The 18,337-nt window shown below is 44.5% G+C and overlaps 1 protein-coding gene across 1 annotated transcript in view; it reads left to right on the top strand.

The window, feature by feature from the left end:
• Nucleotides 1–5,928: 5,928 nt before the first annotated feature.
• The window catches only part of LOC311122121 (formin-like protein 3), a gene marked incomplete at its 5' end in the record, with an annotated part of 38,845 nt that continues 26,436 nt past the window's right edge, over nt 5,929–18,337 (top strand). The window contains 7 exons of the mRNA XM_084196526.1: nt 5,929–6,012; nt 6,255–6,412; nt 9,858–9,941; nt 13,018–13,164; nt 14,127–14,235; nt 14,480–14,556; nt 15,636–15,729. Of these exons, the coding sequence (XP_084052652.1) occupies nt 5,929–6,012; nt 6,255–6,412; nt 9,858–9,941; nt 13,018–13,164; nt 14,127–14,235; nt 14,480–14,556; nt 15,636–15,729 (753 nt within the window). The remainder of the gene's footprint in view (nt 6,013–6,254; nt 6,413–9,857; nt 9,942–13,017; nt 13,165–14,126; nt 14,236–14,479; nt 14,557–15,635; nt 15,730–18,337) is intronic.

The raw sequence follows: 18,337 nt of genomic DNA, 5'->3' as shown, positions 1-18,337 counted from the left end.
GTCCCTCCTGCAGCAAAGCACCCCACAGCATGATACTGCCACCCCCGTGCTTCACGGTTGTGATGGTGTTCTTCTGCTTGCAAGCATCCCCCTTTTTCCTCCAAACATAACGATGGTTATTATGGCCAACAGTTCTATTTTTGTTTCATCAGACCACAGGACATTTCTCCAACAAGTACGATCCTTTGTCCCCATGTGCAGTTGCAAACCGTGGTCTGCCTTTTTTATGGCGGTTTTGGAGCAGTGGCTTCTTCCTTGCTGAGCGCCTTTCAGGTTTTGTTGATATAGGACTCTAGGAGACAGAATGCGTCTCCTTCCTGAGCGGTATGATGGCTGCGTGGTCCCATGGTGTTTATACTTGCGTACTATTGGTTTGTACAGATTAACGTGGTACCTTCAGGCGTTTGGAAATTGCTCTCAAGGATGACCAGACTTGTGGAGGTCTTGGCTGATTTCTTTTGATTTTCCCATGATGTCAAGCTAAGAGGCACTGAGTTTTGAAGGTAGGCCTTGAAATACATCCACAGGTCACCTCCAATTGACTCAAATTATGTCAATTAGCCTATCAGAAGCTTCTAAAGCCATTACATCATTTTATGGAATTTTCCAAGCTGTTAAAGGCACAGTCAACTTAGTGTATGTAAACTTCTGACCCACTGGAATTGTGATACAGTGAATTATAAGTGAAATAATATGTCTGTAAACAATTGCTGGAGTTACGTGTGTCATGCACGAAGTAGATGTCCTAACCGACTTGCCAAAACTATAGTTTGTTAACAAGAAATGTGTGGAGTGGTTGAAAAAACAAGTTTTAATGACTCCAACCTAAGTGTATGTAAACTTCCGACTTCCACTGTATATTGCTGTTAACTGTTTGTTTTTCTTTGTAAGGTTAATGTTTGGAAATTAAAACATTTTCACAAGAATCAAAACAACTATGCCATGCCCCCTTGCTTTAATACTCTCCATTGAGATAGAGATAGAAGAGTGGAAGGCCATGGCCCATCTAGCTGACTGAGACTATTAATGATGCTATTAGGATTTAAACTAATAACTCCGATAAAGGATGCTCTCTCCTCTCCTCTCTCTCTCTCTCTCTCCTCTCTCTCTCTCTCCTCTCTCTCTCTCTCTCTCTCTCTCTCTCTCTCTCTCTCTCTCTCTCTTCTCTCTCTCTCTCTCTCTCTCTCTCTCTCTCTGTCTGTCTGTCTGTCTGTCTGTCTGTCTGTCTGTCTGTCTGTCTGTCTGTCTGTCTGTCTGTCTGTCTGTCTGTCTGTCTGTCTGTCTGTCTGTCTGTCTGTCTGTCTGTCTGATTGGTTTTAAGGCCAGTGGACAGCAGCATTAGATTAGGGGAGTAGTGAACCCTGCTCTATGCATCAGTGGCGGTCAGTGCCGTTTATGATGAGGGAGGACTTTTTTTTCTCCATAAGAATGGCCTTATTTCTATTACAGCATGTTGGATGACTGTCATTCATATTCCATTCACCCAGTTCAATGTAACATCGATAGGTTTAGGCTACTACATGATACTAGAATTTTCCCTATACCCATCTGAGGTTGCTACAACCTAACCTATGAATGAAAGTTTACAACGTAGGTGCACACAGGTCGAGTGAAACATTTGAGATGACAGACAGTGACACATGGACAGACAGTGACACATTCAATACCGCCTTGCACACTCTTGCCTGCATCTAGCTTATCTAGGGTGTAAACATTAGTCCAACAGCAAACGAGAGTTTCTATTGACAAATTCAGGTATTTTTATCGCTGTTTCGCTTGCTTTCTTTTAAGAAACGTAAGAATCGGCTGAATGAATACACCCCTGATCATAGCAGCCACGTTTATTCATTCTAGCCTCTACGCACTCTCCTCCTCTCACCTTTTCCCTTTGTTTGTGGACTTCAATGAACAACACATCAGCTGTATGTGACCAGGCGAAAAAACCTTTCCAAGCCAAACCATATCATAACCGCTACACAGAGCCTACATCGTTGTCCCCATATTAGCTAAAGTAACGTCCTAGTCAACATAGCTAATAGAACTAATGCGTTAGTAAACCCGCTACAATCATGCAGTAACGTTACAGTGTATAGTCAGTAAGCAGTTACACCGGCGGGCCGTGGTGGCAATAAATTAATAAAGCCAAAAGCTTACCTTGACTTGGAAGAGCTCCAGTGTTGTGTTGGATAGTCATAGTCAGCTAGCTAACTTAGCATCCCTCTGTTTGAGCCGGGTGTTTGAGTAACTAAACTAGCCAGCTTCATTTGCTAGTTAAGTAAGTGAAACTGAAAGTGAATTATTTTTACGAAATCTCTCTCTCTTGCTTCTCCTTCATTTTTGAAGAAATTAATTTGTTGAAAACTGTTCAACTATTGTCTTTCTCTATTAGCAGATTATTTCACTTATAATTCACTGTATCACAATTCCAGTGAGTCAACTACTCACCACATGTTATGCACTGCAGTGCTAGCTAGCTGTAGCTTATGCTTTCAGTACTAAATTCATTCTCTGATCCTTTGATTGGGTGGACAACATGTCAGTTCATGCTGCAAGAGCTCTGATAGGTTGGAGGATGTCCTCCGGAAGTTGTCATAATTACTGTGTAAGTCTATGGAAGGGGGTGAAAACCAAGAGCCTTCTAGTTTTTGTATTGAAGTCAATGTACCAAGAGTAGGATGGAAGGTAGCTGTCCTCCGGCTAAACCATGGTGCTACCCTACAGAGTGCTGTTGAGGCTACTGTAGACCTTCATTGCAAAACAGTGTGTTTTAATCAATTATTTGGTGACGTGAATATATTTAGGATAGTTTTTCAATGTTTTACCATTTTTATTTTTATGAAATTCACTGAGGAGGATGGTCCTCCCCTTCCTCCTCTGAGGAGCCTCCACTGCTATGCATGTATTATGCCCCAAGGGTCTTTCTTAATTACACAGCTAGCTGGGGCTGGGACTGAGACTGGGGCTGAGGCTGGGGCTGGGACTGAGACTGGGGCTGAGCCTGGGGCTGAGCTGAGCTGAGCTGGGCAGCAAACCAAAGACAAATGAGTTCTGGGCTGAGGCTATAGCCTGGTCCCAGATCTACACAGCTAGCTGGGGCTGAGGCTGGGGCTGGTGCTGGAGCTAAGGCTGGGGCTGGTGCTGGAGCTAAGGCTGGGGCTAAGACTGGGGCTAGGGCTGAGGCTGGGGCTGAGGCTGGGGCTGGGGCTGGGGCTGGGGCTGAGGCTGAGCTGGGCAGCAAAACAAAGACAAATGGGTTCGGGCTGTAGTCCACTTAGCAAACATAAGTAGTTCTCCAACAAGGCCCATACGTACTCCCCCCAAGAAGCTGACAGAAGTCGTAAACAACATTACTGTACTGTACTGGTGGTAACGCACAAGTGTCATCAGCTTTGTTTGTTTTGTCTGAGAGTCTGAAATATTTCTAGTTGAACTGTACTGTTGACTATTTAACTTCGTGGTCAGTTTCCCAATGTGTTTCTGACATTTGGAATAAATGAGAGGCAGCTCACACATCAACAGTCCTACAGAGAGAGAGAGAATGAGAGAGAGAGAATGAAAGAATGAGTGAGAGAAAACTGTGTGGTAAATAACATTCTCCCCCAAGAGAGACAAGCGGGGGAGGAAAGAGAGACTGAGTGAGAGAGAGAATTTATAGCAAATTTGTAACCATTATAAACAGGACGCATTCCTTGTGTAGCCTAATTCTGGAGATCTGGAATGCTCAGCATCTGTGTTTTTTCTGAGCTGTGTGGGTTTTGGAAGGCAGAGGCACTATATCCCCTATATAGTGCACTGCTTTTGCCCTATGAGCCCTACACTAGCGAATACGGTGCCATTTGGAAGGAAATGTCTTGTCAAAGAGCCCTAATGTAACAGATTCTCACTGATCTCTTCACTACAGTCAGGCCCGAGGGTCCAATATAGTTCTCAGATACTTTTTGTTGTTGGTTGAATTATCTTTCTTAATTTTTAGAGTCTTTCCGTTTCAGTTATTTTCTTTAATCTTGTATTATTTTTCTAATTTTCTTAAAGAAAATGTAACTAGTTCTTTGTAGACGTTCAAAGGATCAATGATTATAGTTGCTGTTTCTGTCAATGTGGTTTTAGAGTTTAAACAAAGAGTATGTAAGTCTGAGTCAATGTTACCCTTCCTCAGCAGTAGCCTGGATATCCAGACTGTTTGTTTCACTACTGAGTCAATGTGATTCAGTGATTCAGGCTACCTCAGCAGTACTCCACAGCACAGAAGCAATGTGCCGAAGTCCTCATTCATCACCTCAGACAGTCAGTCCAACATGATTCATGCTGTACATGCTGCTGATGGAAAGATCCAATCACCCCACTGCACTGTGGAAAATACATTAAAATACACTTTATATGTGATATTCCACTGCTATGAATCATTGTAGGGATATGAATAGAAAGGCATAGGAAAGTCCATGGGGCATGATGACACCCCACATGCTGGTGTTACTAATAGAATGGTTTATTGGTTCGTTGGTACATTTAATCTTGTACACATTCACAGCTAAAAGCTGAATTGCAGTATACTTGCTACTAATGGTTAAAGGGTCCAGAGGATCATGAATAGACTGGGTTGTGATCTGTTAAAGCTCAGTTAGTGTGGCTCTGTCTCTTTCTGCAATTCCTCTCATCCTATCTCCTCACCTCCTCAACCGTACTGGAGGTATCTCACCTCAGCTCCTCCAGTGCATTTTGAGAAGGAGGCGAGGAGAGAAAATGCAAGAAGGAAAGATGAACGAGGAAAGATGATTTGAGAAATTGCTTGTGTGTGTCAGGAGGAGAGGCCGGGTGAGGCCAGGGGTGAGTTATACAGGTCAAGCTGACAGGCAGTTTGTGGTGTGTGTGTCTTTGTGGGTGTGTGTGTGTTGGTGTGTGTGTGTGTTTGTGCGCGTATGCTAGTTTGCGTGCGTGACCGCGTGTGTGCTCTGTATGTGGGCTGTAAAATGGGGGGTCCTGAGTCTGAGGCTATATGAGAAAACAGAGCAAAGTCTTCATGGTCTCTTCACAGAGAAGCATTGAGGCAATCAGATACACTTGACTAGGTGGCGAGGAGCTAGCTGTAGCTAATGGCCACGTATTGTTGCACTTCCTGGTATTTAAGATATTTCAGAGTTGAACCCTGACCTCTGTTTATGGGCTCATGACTCATGGTAGGAAGTCTTTAACCAGAGGCACAGAGGCCCATGTCATATAGTCTGTGTTCTGGAACACACACACACACACTTAAACAACAAATGAGTCTAGAGCAATCATGTTGAATTACCTCATTTGAGCCATAGTATTAAAACTGTGATGTTGCCTGCCCTGTGGCTCTCAGCTCTCATGTTGTGTGTTTTTATTGCTGGATAAGTGATAGTAATAAGATAGTAATAATAGCCATTTCCTCGCTGATAGAGAGACAGAGAGGCTGTAGCCTGTATAGCCTGTGGTTAAAAAGTGCAGTGTAGTCGGACTGAAGGTTTTAGAAGCTTGTTGCGACCAACCGCAGAGGAGGGTTGCATCCCAAATTGTACCCTATTCCCTGTATAGTTCACTACTTTTGACAAAGGCCCATAGGGCTCTGGTCAAAAGTAGTGCACTATATAGGGAATAGGGTGCCATTTGGAACACAGAGGAGGGTTTTGGATGAGCTCATGCAACAGGCTGCTGCAAGTCAACAGGAAGTGAGGTCATAGGCCTGTGTCACTGCCAAGGATTCGGGAGAGGACGTGTTGACCCACCCAAGGAACTAAAAGACACTAAACTGGCCTCAAACAACACAATATACTGAGGCAGGGTCATCAGCTCTGGAACGGTCATGAAATCATGAATTATGATGAAATGATCAATGAATGGTTCAACAAAGCGGTGTGAACTGATATTGCATTGGGGTGTGGCTGATGAAATCTTGTCTTGTGTTTTCAGAATTCCATGAACCTTCCTCCTGACAAAGCCAGACTCCTCAGACAGTATGATAATGACAAGAAATGGGACCTCATCTGTGACCAGGTAAACTCCTTTAAACACTACAACACATGTAGGTTACTACAAGTGAACAATCCCACACCTACACCTCTACAAACCCACACATCTAGTCTATTCAGAAACCAATAGCTATGAAGCAATGTTGATAGATTTGATAGAACCATTTATTTTTCCAGTGTAGGTTTATTCTTTACTGCATAATGATTTGAACCCTTTTACGTTGCACTGATGACTCTGTCCTCCCTCTTCCCTGTGTGTTCTACTAGGAACGGTTTCAGGTGAAGAACCCTCCTCACACCTACATCTCCAAACTACGGGGCTACTTAGACCCAGGAGTCACACGCAAGAAGTTCCGAAGGCGGGTCCAGGAATCCACTAAGGTTCTGAGGGAACTGGAGATATCACTGAGGACCAATCACATAGGGTGATGATCTATTCTCATCCCTCCCCTCCCCTCCCCTCCCCTCCTCTCTTCTCTTCTCTTCTCTTCTCTTCTATTCTCTTCTCATCTCTTGTTTTCCCCTTTAAGAAACAATTCCATGATCTCCCCTTTCAGAATGACCCTTGTTTTCCCCTTTAAGAAACAATTCCATGATCTCCCCTTTCAGAATGACCCTTGTTTTCCTCTTGAAGAAACAATTCCATGATCTCCCCTTTCAGAATGACCTTTGTTTTCCCCTTTAAGAAAGAAAGGGCCTTTCTGTCCTCTTCCTCTTCCTCTTCCTCTTCCTGTCCAAGGGACCTACAGCTTGTTTTCCTGATGCCCAGATCACTCCTAACTCCTATTGTTTTGTCCTGCCAGCCTCCCCAGCCTCCCCAGTCTTCCTCTTCACAATGCCCAGATGGTAGTCATTGTATTGTGCTGCTATGAAAGGAATGGTCCACTCCCCCATAAAATAGTAGAGAGCAGGAAGCTTAGTTGTGTATGCCAGAGGGACAGGAAGCATGGCCGACCAACGATGAACCCTGTGAAAAACACACACACATGCACGGACATGCAGCATGGACGCACGCACACATGCACACTCACGCACGTAGGTACACAGACGCATACACATACATGCACACACACACACACATCTGTACATTTTAGTCACACACAGGTATGGACATGTACACGACACACACACACACGCAGGTCCGCGTACATACGCACACATACACAAATTCACACATATACGAAAAATACTCAGTTTGGAGAAACCTTCTCTCAGCCCCACCCTCCTCTCTGTCACCCTCACACACTGTTTAACTGATGTCATAATCAGACGTCAGACAGATACTTACTGTACCTCTGATGGGTGTGAGTTAGAGATGTCCTTTAAATCAAACTAAAATATACTCTCGTATTTAGAAGAGTTCTTTGTGATCTGTCATTGTATTCAGGGCGTGGCTCCAAGAATAAGACCTATTACATGTTTCCCTCATCAATACAAGTCTGTGTTCTGACATAGGAAAATAATGGGGATGCTATTTTCAGACAGAGGCTGTAGTTTAGTGGGTCGAATAGAGTCAGTGGAACAGAGCCATGGTTATTGCGTGTGTCCGAATCCTAGCCCCTCTCCGATTGACAAAACAATCTGAAATAGCATCTGGTTGGACAGGAAGAGAAGGTGGGGAGAGGGAGGGGAGAGAGGGGAGAGAGGGGAAGGGAAGTAGAGAGGGGAAGGGAGGAAGAGAGAGAGAGAAGGAGGGAGGGGAGAGAGGGAGGGAGGGGGGCTGGTAGAAAGGAAACTGATCAAGCGCGCCTCCCCTTCCACCTCCCCCTCCTCCCTTTTACTCCTCCCTACACCCAATCTCACTGCTTCTGTCTCTTCCTCTGTTTCTCTGCTCACCTCTCTCTCTCACGCCCCTTCTCTCTCTCTCCCTCACACAATTCCACTCCCCTGTGGTTTCCTAAGGGGGGAGCAGGGGTCTTGAGGCTAAGGGGGAAGGCAGATTTAATACCGTGACTGTCAGGGGCTCCAACCTGAGCCCAGACCTCTCTCTCTCAGCCATTCCATATGCCTTCCATATTATTTCTCTCATCGCAATGGGAATTCCTTTGTTTGGACTTTCTTTTTCACCCCTCCAGGAAACTGGAATTAAATGAAGAGAAAATCTGAAGCCGTGCTCTCTCGCATTTACTTTCCGTTGCTGCCTTGCCAAGTCCTTTTTCTCTCCGCCAGGGATGTAGTGGGGGTGGAGGGGAGTGGGGGGGGGGACCCCATTTTGAGCAGACTTTAGTCTACAAGATGTAGACTCAAATATGTAGGCTTTTACAGCTTGCCTCTCTGTTCCTCTCGCCTGCCACTCTGTTCCTCACTGTCTCTCTCTGTTCCTCTCTGTTCCTCACCTGCCTCTTTGTTCTTCTCTGTTATTCTCTGTTCCTCTCTGTCCCTCTCATTCCTCTCTGTGCCTCTCTGTTCCTCTTTCCTTCCTCTCTGTTCCTCTCTCCTTCCTCTCTGTTCCTCTCTGTTCCTCTCTCCTTCCTCTCTGTTCCTCTTTCCTTCCTCTCTGTTCCTCTCTCCTTCCTCTCTGTTCATCTCTGTTCCTCTCTCCTTCCTTTCTGTTCCTCTTTCCTTCCTCTCTGTTCCTCTCTGAGCCTCTCTCCTTCCTCTCTGTTCCTCTTTCCTTCCTCTCTGTTCCTCTCTCCTTCCTCTCTGTTCCTCTCTGTTCCTCTCTCCTTCCTCTCTGTTGCTCTTTCCTTCCTCTCTGTTCCTCTCTCCTTCCTATCTGTTCCTCTCTCCTTCCTCTCTGCTCCTCTCTGTTCCTCTCTCCTTCCTCTCTGTTTCTCTCTCATGCCTCTATGTTCCTCTCTCCTGCCTCTATGTTCCTCTCTGTTCATCTCTCCTGCCTCTCTGTTCCTATATGTGCCTCTCCTTCCTCTCTGTTCCTCTCTCCTTCCTCTCTGTTCCTCTCTGCTTCCTCTCTGTTTCTCTCTCCTTCCTCTCTGTTCCTCTCTGTGCCTCTCTGTTCCTCTCTCCTTCCTCTCTGTTCCTCTCTGCTCCTCTCTGTTCCTCTCTCCTTCCTCTATGTTCCTCTCTGTTCCTCTCTGTTCCTCTCTGTTCCTCTCTCCTTCCTCTCTGTTCCTCTCTGCTCCTCTCTGTTCCTCTCTCCTGCCTTTCTTTCCCTCTCTGTCTCTCTCTGTGCCTCTCTGTTCCTCTCTCCTTCCTCTCTGTTCCTCTCTCGTTCCTCTTTCCTGCATCTCTGTTCCTCTCTTCTTCCACTCTTCTTCCTCTCTGTCCCTCTTCTTCCTCTCTGTTCCTCTCTGTACCTCTCTGTTCCTTTCTGTTCATCTCTCTTGCCTCTCTGCGCCTCTCTGTTCCTCTCTCCTGCCTCTCTGTTCCTCGCTGTTCCTCTCTCCTGCCTCTCTATCAATCTCTCCTGCCTCTCTGTTCATCTCTCCTGCTTCTTTGTTCCTCTCTGTTAATCTCTCCTTCCTCTCTGTTCCTCTCTGTTCCTCTCTCCTTCCTCTTTGCCCAGAGTTTTTCCCTGGTCAGGTATTGTGGGGGAAACTCCTTGCCCTACTACAGATGTAGGATCTTAATTTGATCACCCAGTTGCAGGATAAATGTAACACTTGTAGTGTATTTGAGGTTTAAAAAGGCTTCTGAAGTTTTTGAACTTAGACATTTCCACTTTGACATTTCAGACTTGATATTCCCTTGTCAAGAATGTATAAACCCCTACAAAAATGTCCATTAATTATAATCCACATAATAATTCACATTTCCTTTTGCTACTTGATTATATTCCTGCTGTAGCAAACTGGCTCAAATTAAGATCCTACATCTGTAAGTTATGATCCATCACTAGCAGATAAGGGTGTGTTGGCTGCTGAATAATCTGTCCTGCTAACCTCTCTCTCCATGTCCCATGTCATCCAGGTGGGTCCGGGAGTTCCTAAACGATGAGAACAGAGGTCTGGATATCCTGGTGGAGTACCTGTCCTTTGCTCAGTGTGCTGTCATGTGAGTACACACAACCTAAGCTAAGCTTAGCATATCTTCAGAAGAGACTGGAAGTAGTTAGCTACCTAACCAGATTGGCACTGGATCCAAGAAGTGTTGATACAAACAGATAGGAGCAAAGGACACAGTCTTGTGTCTGTAAGAATGGGCAATAGCACACTGGATGGATTCCTTATAGCATTGTGTTTCTTTGAATGTGCCTGGGTGTGCTTGTAGGCCTCATATGCTGCATACTTGGCAGACTGAATGAGTGGTTCAAATCAAATCAAATCAAATCAAATGTTATTTGTCACATGCTTCGTTAACAACAGGTGTAGACTAAAGCTGTCTGCATCCTTCCCAATCCGAAACAGTTTGTGCATATATTATGACGACATTTAGTGATTTTTGTTATTTTCGTTTTGGTCTACGGCAAGGGTTTTATCGGCTATTCATGCACACAGCTGAAGTCTACGCCCCTTTGCGGTGATTGGTCAACAGCAGGGATTCTTCAATGAAGTGTTTGTTGTCATTCAAGGAGAGACGACTCGCTTTCATGCAACTTTTTTTCACTTGAGGAATACTGCACCAAACATATTAGTTAGATGTACAATTGCGTTACTAAGACGTCAAAATTAAGTACAGATTTCTTGAGTTATCTTAGATTAATTCGGACTATTTTGAGGAAGTGTATACTGGCTACGGCATCTCAAGAGGGAGAAACAGTACTGCCCTACCAAGCAAAAAGGCAGTAACTGCTAATTTGGTCGAAAATGAGTAATGTCATTTTTGCTACATTAAATACATGCTTAATCATGTGGACAAGTATCCTGCCTCTATTGTATTGTGTTTTGGAGAAAATGGGGTCCATGTTAGCAGTAACTGCATAAGGTTACTGTGAAACCAAGGTAAATAAAAGCAATTTTTCTCAGTTCCACGCTATGAGCAGTTACTGCCTTTTTGCTTGGTAGGGCAGAGTACTATTGCCGCTTTTTTCTCGTTTTTCAAGCTAAGGTCTTTTTAGGGAGTATGAACCTAGTATGCAGATGCCTTAATAGTGAAATGCTTACTTACAGACAATGTTCCCTCTAATTTAGTTTTGGCACTGAGCAAATTTAAGGGCTGCTGAGCATAAACTTGAACGTTGTGAAAATTCTGTGCAACTTCTGGCGCGTTTACTGTGAACACTGAGGCTGTACCTGCTTTAAGTTACAGTTTTAACAGTGTGGCTATTTGATCATAATGTAGGCCTACCAGAGTAGCCTACCATAAAACAAATTGAGAAAATGCATCACATAACATTTTAACATGGAAATAGCTGTTCTATCATTCAGCCTACAGTAGCAGCCAATGTGTGGTGTTCAATGTAGGCCTACATTCCATGAGACTTTTGAAAAAAAAACATGCAGGGCTTGACATTAACCTGTTTATCCACTTGTCCTTCAGACAAGGAGGTGACTGAAAATGTTACTGTGTTGTTTGATGCAAGAAACCACTTTACAAATGCATTATTATTCCCATACCATTATTACAGAGAAATTAACCAATTAAAAACAGTACTGTAGCAATGAGGATTGTGCAGTAAGCTATAGGCCCAATACAATTACCACCGCATATTGGCTTTGCTTGAATTGCCCTGCCAATGCATTGTTGTTCTGGCCATTCACATCGGTAATAGATCCGTTGTTGTACTTGTGAAGGACAGCTGAGTGAGCTACATTTAAATAATTAGCTTTTTATTTTCATTTTACTGGGCTGATGGTGCCTGCATCTGATGGAAATTCTCAGTGGAGGGAGAGCAGCAGACTGAGGGTCCACCTCTCAACATCCCTCTGCTCTCCCTTTCCTCCACTGACACTGACACAAAAGGGACACCGTCTTCCAGCTGATGGCGAAACTCAAGTCGCACCTCATTATGTACAAATTCATGTTGTTACTCCTATGAACAGTTGTTCATGTGGTTACTCCTCGATATAAAAAAAGACCCAAGCCGCTAATAACATCAACACAAGCCTATAGATACACTTTCCTACTCACTCATTACTGCTGCAGTGCTTGTTGTAGCGGTGAGTGGAAATAGGAAGAACGCAAATGTTACGGCTTATACGGTGTTGAATACAAAGTGTTGACAGTGCTGAGTAAGAACTTAAACATGAACTCACTCATAAAAACAGCATCTCTTTGCTGTATTCGTTGACAGTGTCTCTCTAGACATGGTTTTAAACGTTTTGAAATCTCACAGTATCAACTTTGCTGTAGATTTATTTTATGCCTGCTACGTAACTGCAGACACGGTCATGTGAGCCATCCGATTGGCCAGCGGTAGGCCTATAGTGCACTTGATTTGCTCTCTGGGCCCGCCAGGAAGGCAGAGTTTGTGCCTTCAGACACATGAAATGGTTCAAAATGGCAACAGTTGGCCTATCTGGCGCGCAGGGCAGCTGAATCGGGTGCACCTACCGCCAACAGCCCTAGACAAAAAAAAAATAGGAACACAAGGCTTTATCTTTGGGTTTTTTACAGAAATGTTTGCCGATCGACTAGGAATGCCTTAGAGATCGACTGGTTGGTGACCACTGCTCTAGAAAGTTTAATCTCGTGCTTCTCTCTGTGGGCTGATATTTCTGTGTGGCAGTCACAGGCTGCGCGCACAGCTTAGAGGGAACATTGCTTACGGGTCCTTTTCCAACAATGCAAAGTTAAAGATAAAGATACAAAATGAAATAGAAATAGTGACACGAGGAATAAATAGGTTGGACTTGATTGTGAGCCACATGTCTGTGCTTTTATATTGCCATGCTGGCATATTATGGACTGGGCCTGAATGGGAATGACTGAGCCTTTCAACTCTGTGTTGCACTAAGCTTTACTGTGCAGACTTTTACTGTGCAGTTCTACTGTATAACATAACCTTTGATCTTTTACCAAGCTGCATTTCTAACCTAATCTACCCCCTGTCTGCCCATCTTTCTTTCTGTCTTTCTATGTATCTGTCTTTCTGTTTGCCTGCCTGCCTGCCTGTCTGTCTGTCTGTCTGTCTGTCTGTCTGTCTACCCGTCCGTCCGTCTGTCTGCCTGTCTGTCCGTCCGTGGCCCAGGTTGAATTTTGAGGGTCTGGAGAATGGGGAGGAGATTTCCATGGACAAGGCTAAATCCTGGAGTAGGTCTATAGAGGATCTACACCAGAGTGGCGCTCAGCCTTTCTGCAACACGCTGGTCCGCTCTGCGCGCCAGTCTGTTCTCCGGTACGTATCGTCTGCTACTGTGTTGCTGCTGTTACTGTGCCTTGCTCCTTTAACCCTTGGCCCTGACGTATGTTAGCATGTTAGAATATCAGGTAGCCATCCAAACATATGTTAGCATGTCAGCTAGTCCTCTGCTATGATGATGATGATGATGGTGCCATGATGTTGAGCGGTCTCGGTCTGGAGAGGATGTGATAGGATAAGATGATAAGTGATGGGGTATGTGTCGTCACTCCTGAACTCATTGCAGGGGGTTGTGGGTTCATCTGTATGCTGTTACAGGTGAAGGAGCTGTTACATTGAAGGAGACAGAATGGTTGTTTTTGGCCACCTGAACTGTGCGTTTCCTTCCATGTTTGATGGTCTTCCTCCATCCAGATGTGTTCCACTATTCTGTCATGGACAGATTAGGCCCAGCTGTTCTGAGCTCCACATGTGGGCCGTCTGCCCTGTGATTCTTCATCTAGTGAGCACATCATAGCCAGTGAGAGGAGACCCAGGAGACTCTGTTTCAAAAAGCAGAAGCAGAAAAGATATAGACATGAAAACAGAGAAAAAGGAGAGCGAAAAAAAGAGAGAGACAGAAAGATGAGAGGATGTGGAGGATAGCCTGCTCTGTGACAAGCAGACATCAGCCTGGGGACAAACAGGTGTCAGGAAACCACCCAGAATGCATCAGTAACCACAGGGGCCATTTCGGGTCCCTCTGCTCTGCCAAATACTCTCCGTGACTCACGTTGAGCTTGGTGGTAGTGGAGCACAAACCCAGTAGATGCAGCCACATGACTGCCAGATACTGTACAGAAAACACACAATATGAACACACAATGAAGATGGGCTCTGACTGTTCAGATCAACCAAGAAGAATGAAGTGGAATCATAAGTTGTTGTTGTTGTTGTAGTATGATAACTAAACGTTGAATAAAAAACATGTTGTTGTTGACCTTTGCCCTCTGTTGCAGCTATGGCACAGCACCGAACAGCAAAACCATTAAGAACTCACGACTCGTGAGCCAGAAGGACGACGTGCATGTTTGCATCATGTGCTTGCGAGCCATAATGAACTACCAGGTACTGACTGGTGATATCCACTATCAAAGCAATCCCACTGTCACCAATATACAGTATAACCACAAATCACAATTCTCTCTCATTACAAAAAAGGGCAAATGCAGCCTAATTTTCTATTTAAGAGATGTCAGAGAGTCTGCTGTGGATGAGTGTGATTTTTACTGTATGAGCCACCACAGGGGTGAGTGGTGGAGTGTTCTTCTGTTTGACCACATCTTGTTCTATCTCTATTTCCTCTCTCCAGTATGGCTTCAACCTGGTGATGTCCCACGCACACGCAGTCAACGAAATAGCCCTCAGTCTGAACAATAGGAACTCAAGGTAAGCAGAACTCGGGCTGACCCTGCCTCCTTAGCTTGAGTATAGCCATTTTGAAAGATTCTTATAAAGGTTCATATGCAAACCAAGATAGTGCAGAGAGAAGCATTGTCACAAGTGAGGATGAGCCGGGGGGTGGGGGGGGGGTGCTCCCACCCATCGGCTTCTCTGTAAAGTTGGGGGCTCCTACCCATCGGCTTCTCTGTGGAGTTGGGGGCTCCCACCCATCGGCTTCTCTGTGAAGTTGGGGGCTCCCACCCATCGGCTTCTCTGTGAAGTTGGGGGCTCCCACCCATCGGCTTCTCTGTGAAGTTGGGGGCTCCCACCCATCGGCTTCTCTGTGAAGTTGGGGGCTCCCACCCATCGGCTTCTCTGTGAAGTTGGGGGCTCCCACCCATCGGCTTCTCTGTAAAGTTGGGGGCTCCCACCCATCGGCTTCTCTGTGGAGTTGGGGGCTCCCACCCATCGGCTTCTCTGTGAAGTTGGGGGCTCCCACCCATCGGCTTCTCTGTGAAGTTGGGGGCTCCCACCCATCGGCTTCTCTGTGAAGTTGGGGGCTCCCACCCATCGGCTTCTCTGTGAAGTTGGGAATGAAAACCATACATCTAGCCTGGAAAAGCATGGCTGCATCCCAAATGGCACCCTATTCCTTATTTAGTGCACTCATTTGAGTAGGGCCAATAGGGCACTGGTCAAAGGTAGTGCATTACAGGGAATAAGGTGCCATTTGGGACGAAGGCCTGTTATACATCCAGTGTGTTAGAGGAGTGTTTAGTATAGAGGGGATTACAGTGTTAAAGCGTGGGAGCTGATCCCTTCATAATGACCTCTTTTAGCATAAGCTCTGCTAGAGCCGTGACCAGCCCCTGCTCTCCTGCTTCTATGTGGGTGTTAAACATCAAAGTATGGATTTATGGATTACAGCTTCTCTGTCTTCATGCAGTGCTTTAACAAGTGTTTGGAATGTATAAAGTCGATGGAGAGATGACATATCTTTAAAGAGTAATCTTATCAAAGTCATAGTGTGGTGGACGTGAACCACGTACAGGTGGAATACAGTGTGTTTTTTGTTTTGTCTACAGGACAAAAGCCCTGGTTCTGGAGCTGCTGGCTGCAGTGTGTCTGGTTAGAGGAGGTCATGAGATCATACTCTCTGCCTTCGACAACTTCAAAGAGGTGCAGTACAGCAAAAAATCAACAGGAAAATGCTAACAATAGTTCGTCCACCAGATCTGATTCAAATACTTTGAGGGTTTGATTGAGTGCCAGATGGGTAGGGTTTATACATTTGGGACTATTCCACTAGTTCCATTATGCCAAGCAAGCGCAATCAATAAAACAAATACTACTTGAACACAGTTCTGCTATGCAAAGCCCAAAACCCTGCTATGTCTGGGGCTATTAGTCTCATTAAGCCACCAGATGTGAGGCAACCTTGATAAGGATCAACTCCCCTTTGGGAGTGAGTGGATCACAAAGGTTTGCTTAGCCTTTCAGTTCCTAGCCTTTGTAGTCATCTAAACACCGGAACGACCCAATTACTCTGAGCAATCTGCAGAGCCCCACAGAGCCCCAATACTCTAATCAGCCACCCAGTCAAACAATGTGAGAACCAACCTAGATAGTTTGTGTGTATGTATTGGTATTGATATGTAGGCTACTTGTGCCTTAAAAAAAAAATGTTTTATTGATGTACAGTACCAGTCAAAAGTTTGGACACACCTACTCATTCAAGCGTTTTTCTTTATTTTTACTATTTTCTACATTGTAGAATAATAGTGAATAAATCAAAACAATGAAATAACACATATGGAATCATGTAGTAACCAAAAAAGTGTTAAGCAAATCAAAATATATTTAATATTTGAAATTCTTCAAATAGCTCTTGGCATTCTCTCAACCAGCTTCACCTGGAATGCTTTTCCAACAGTCTTGAAGGAATTCCCACATATGCTGAGCACTTGTTGGCTGCTTTTCCTTCACTCTGCGGTCCGACTCATCCCAAACCATCTCAATTGGGTTGAGGTCGGGGGATTGTGGAGGCCAGGTCATCTGATGCAGCACTCCATCACTCTCCTTCTTGGTCAAATATCCCTTACACAGCCTGGAGGTGTGTTGGGTCATTGTCCTGTTGAAAAACAAACGATAGTCCCATTAAGCCCAAACCAGATGGGATGGCGTATCGCTGTAGAATGCTGTGGTAGCCATGCTGGTTAAGTGTGCCTTGAATTCTAAATAAATCACAGACCGTGTCACCAGCAAAGCACCTCCACACCTCCACACCTCCTCCTCCGTGCTTTACGGTGGGAAATAGACATGCGGAGATCATACATTCACCCACACTGCGTCTCACAAAGACACAGCGGTTGGAACAAAAAATCTCCAATTTGGACTCCAGACCAAAGGACAAATTTCCACCGGTCTAATGTCCATTGCTCGATTTTCTTGACCCAAGCAAGTCTTTTCTTATTATTGGTGTCCTTAAGTAGTGGTTTCTTTGCAGCAATTCGACCATGAAGGTGTGATTCACACAGTCTCCTCTGAACAGTTGATGTTGAGATGTGTCTGTTACTTGAACTCTGTGAAGCATTTATTTGGGCTGCAATTTCTGAGGCTGGTAACTCTAATGAACTTATTCTCTGCAGCAGAGGTAACTCTGGGTCTTCCATTTCTGTGGTGGTCCTCATGAGAGCCAGTTTCATGCACTTGAAGAAACTTTCAAAGTTCTTGAAATGTTCCGCATTGACTGACCTTCATGTCTTAAAGTAATGATGGACTGTCATTTCTCTTTGCTTATTTGAGCTGTTCTTGCCATAATATGTACTTGGTCTTTTACCAGATAGGGCTATCTTCTGTATACCCAGCCCCCCCCCCCCCCCCCCCCCCCCCACCCCCCCCCCCACCCACACACCTTGTTACAACATAACTGATTGGCTCAAATGCATTAAGAAGGAAAGAAATTCCACTAATTAACTTTTAAGAAGGCACACCTGTTAATTGAAATGCATTCCAGGTGACTACCTCATGAAGCTGGTTGAGAGAATGCAAAGAGTGTGTAAAGCTGTCATCAAGGCAATATATTTTGATTTGTTGAAGAATTTTTTTGGTTACTACATGATTTTGGTTACTACATGATGTGTTATGTCATAGTTTTGATGTCTTCACTATTATTCATGTAAAATTAAAGAAAAACCCTTAATGAGTAGGTGTGTCCAAACTTTTGACTGGTAGTGTAGTTCTGTCCTTGAGCTGTTCTTGTCTATTAATGTTCTGTATTATGTCATGTTTCATGTTTTGTGTGGACCCCAGGAAGAGTAGCAGCTGCTTTCAGAACAGCTAATGGGGATCCTAATAAAATACCAATACCAACCAACCAACCAACCAACAGCTCTCTAGTGGGATTTTAAAATGTCATCATAATGACAGTTGACACTTTACTGAAATGTTTTGGGCCCTGGTCAAAAGTAGTGCACTATATAGGGGATAGGGTGCCATTTGGGACACACTCCTGTTTTATAGCCATATATGTTCTGTAATTAAGTATTAATTACAGCACAACAACTCTAGGCTAAAGAATGCTGATATGGAATAAGGGATTGGACTTGTGTCTTTATTAAAATCAGAGGGGTTTCTTTATGTTGGGAAATAAGCTCTGTGTTTGTATGTGTGTGTGTGTGTATCCGTTTGTGTGTGTATATGTGTGTGTGTGTATCTGTTTGTTTGTGTGTATGTGTGTATCTGTGTGTGTGTCTGGCGAGATCTTTATCCCTTTGCCTTATTTTAT

This window comes from Coregonus lavaretus (assembly GCF_964263955.1).
Source record: "Coregonus lavaretus genome assembly, contig: HAP1_SCAFFOLD_1790, whole genome shotgun sequence".
In the NCBI taxonomy this organism is placed as follows: Eukaryota; Metazoa; Chordata; class Actinopteri; order Salmoniformes; family Salmonidae; genus Coregonus; species Coregonus lavaretus.
Note: the sequence above shows the minus strand (reverse complement) of the source record. Positions and strands in the feature narration are given on the sequence as shown.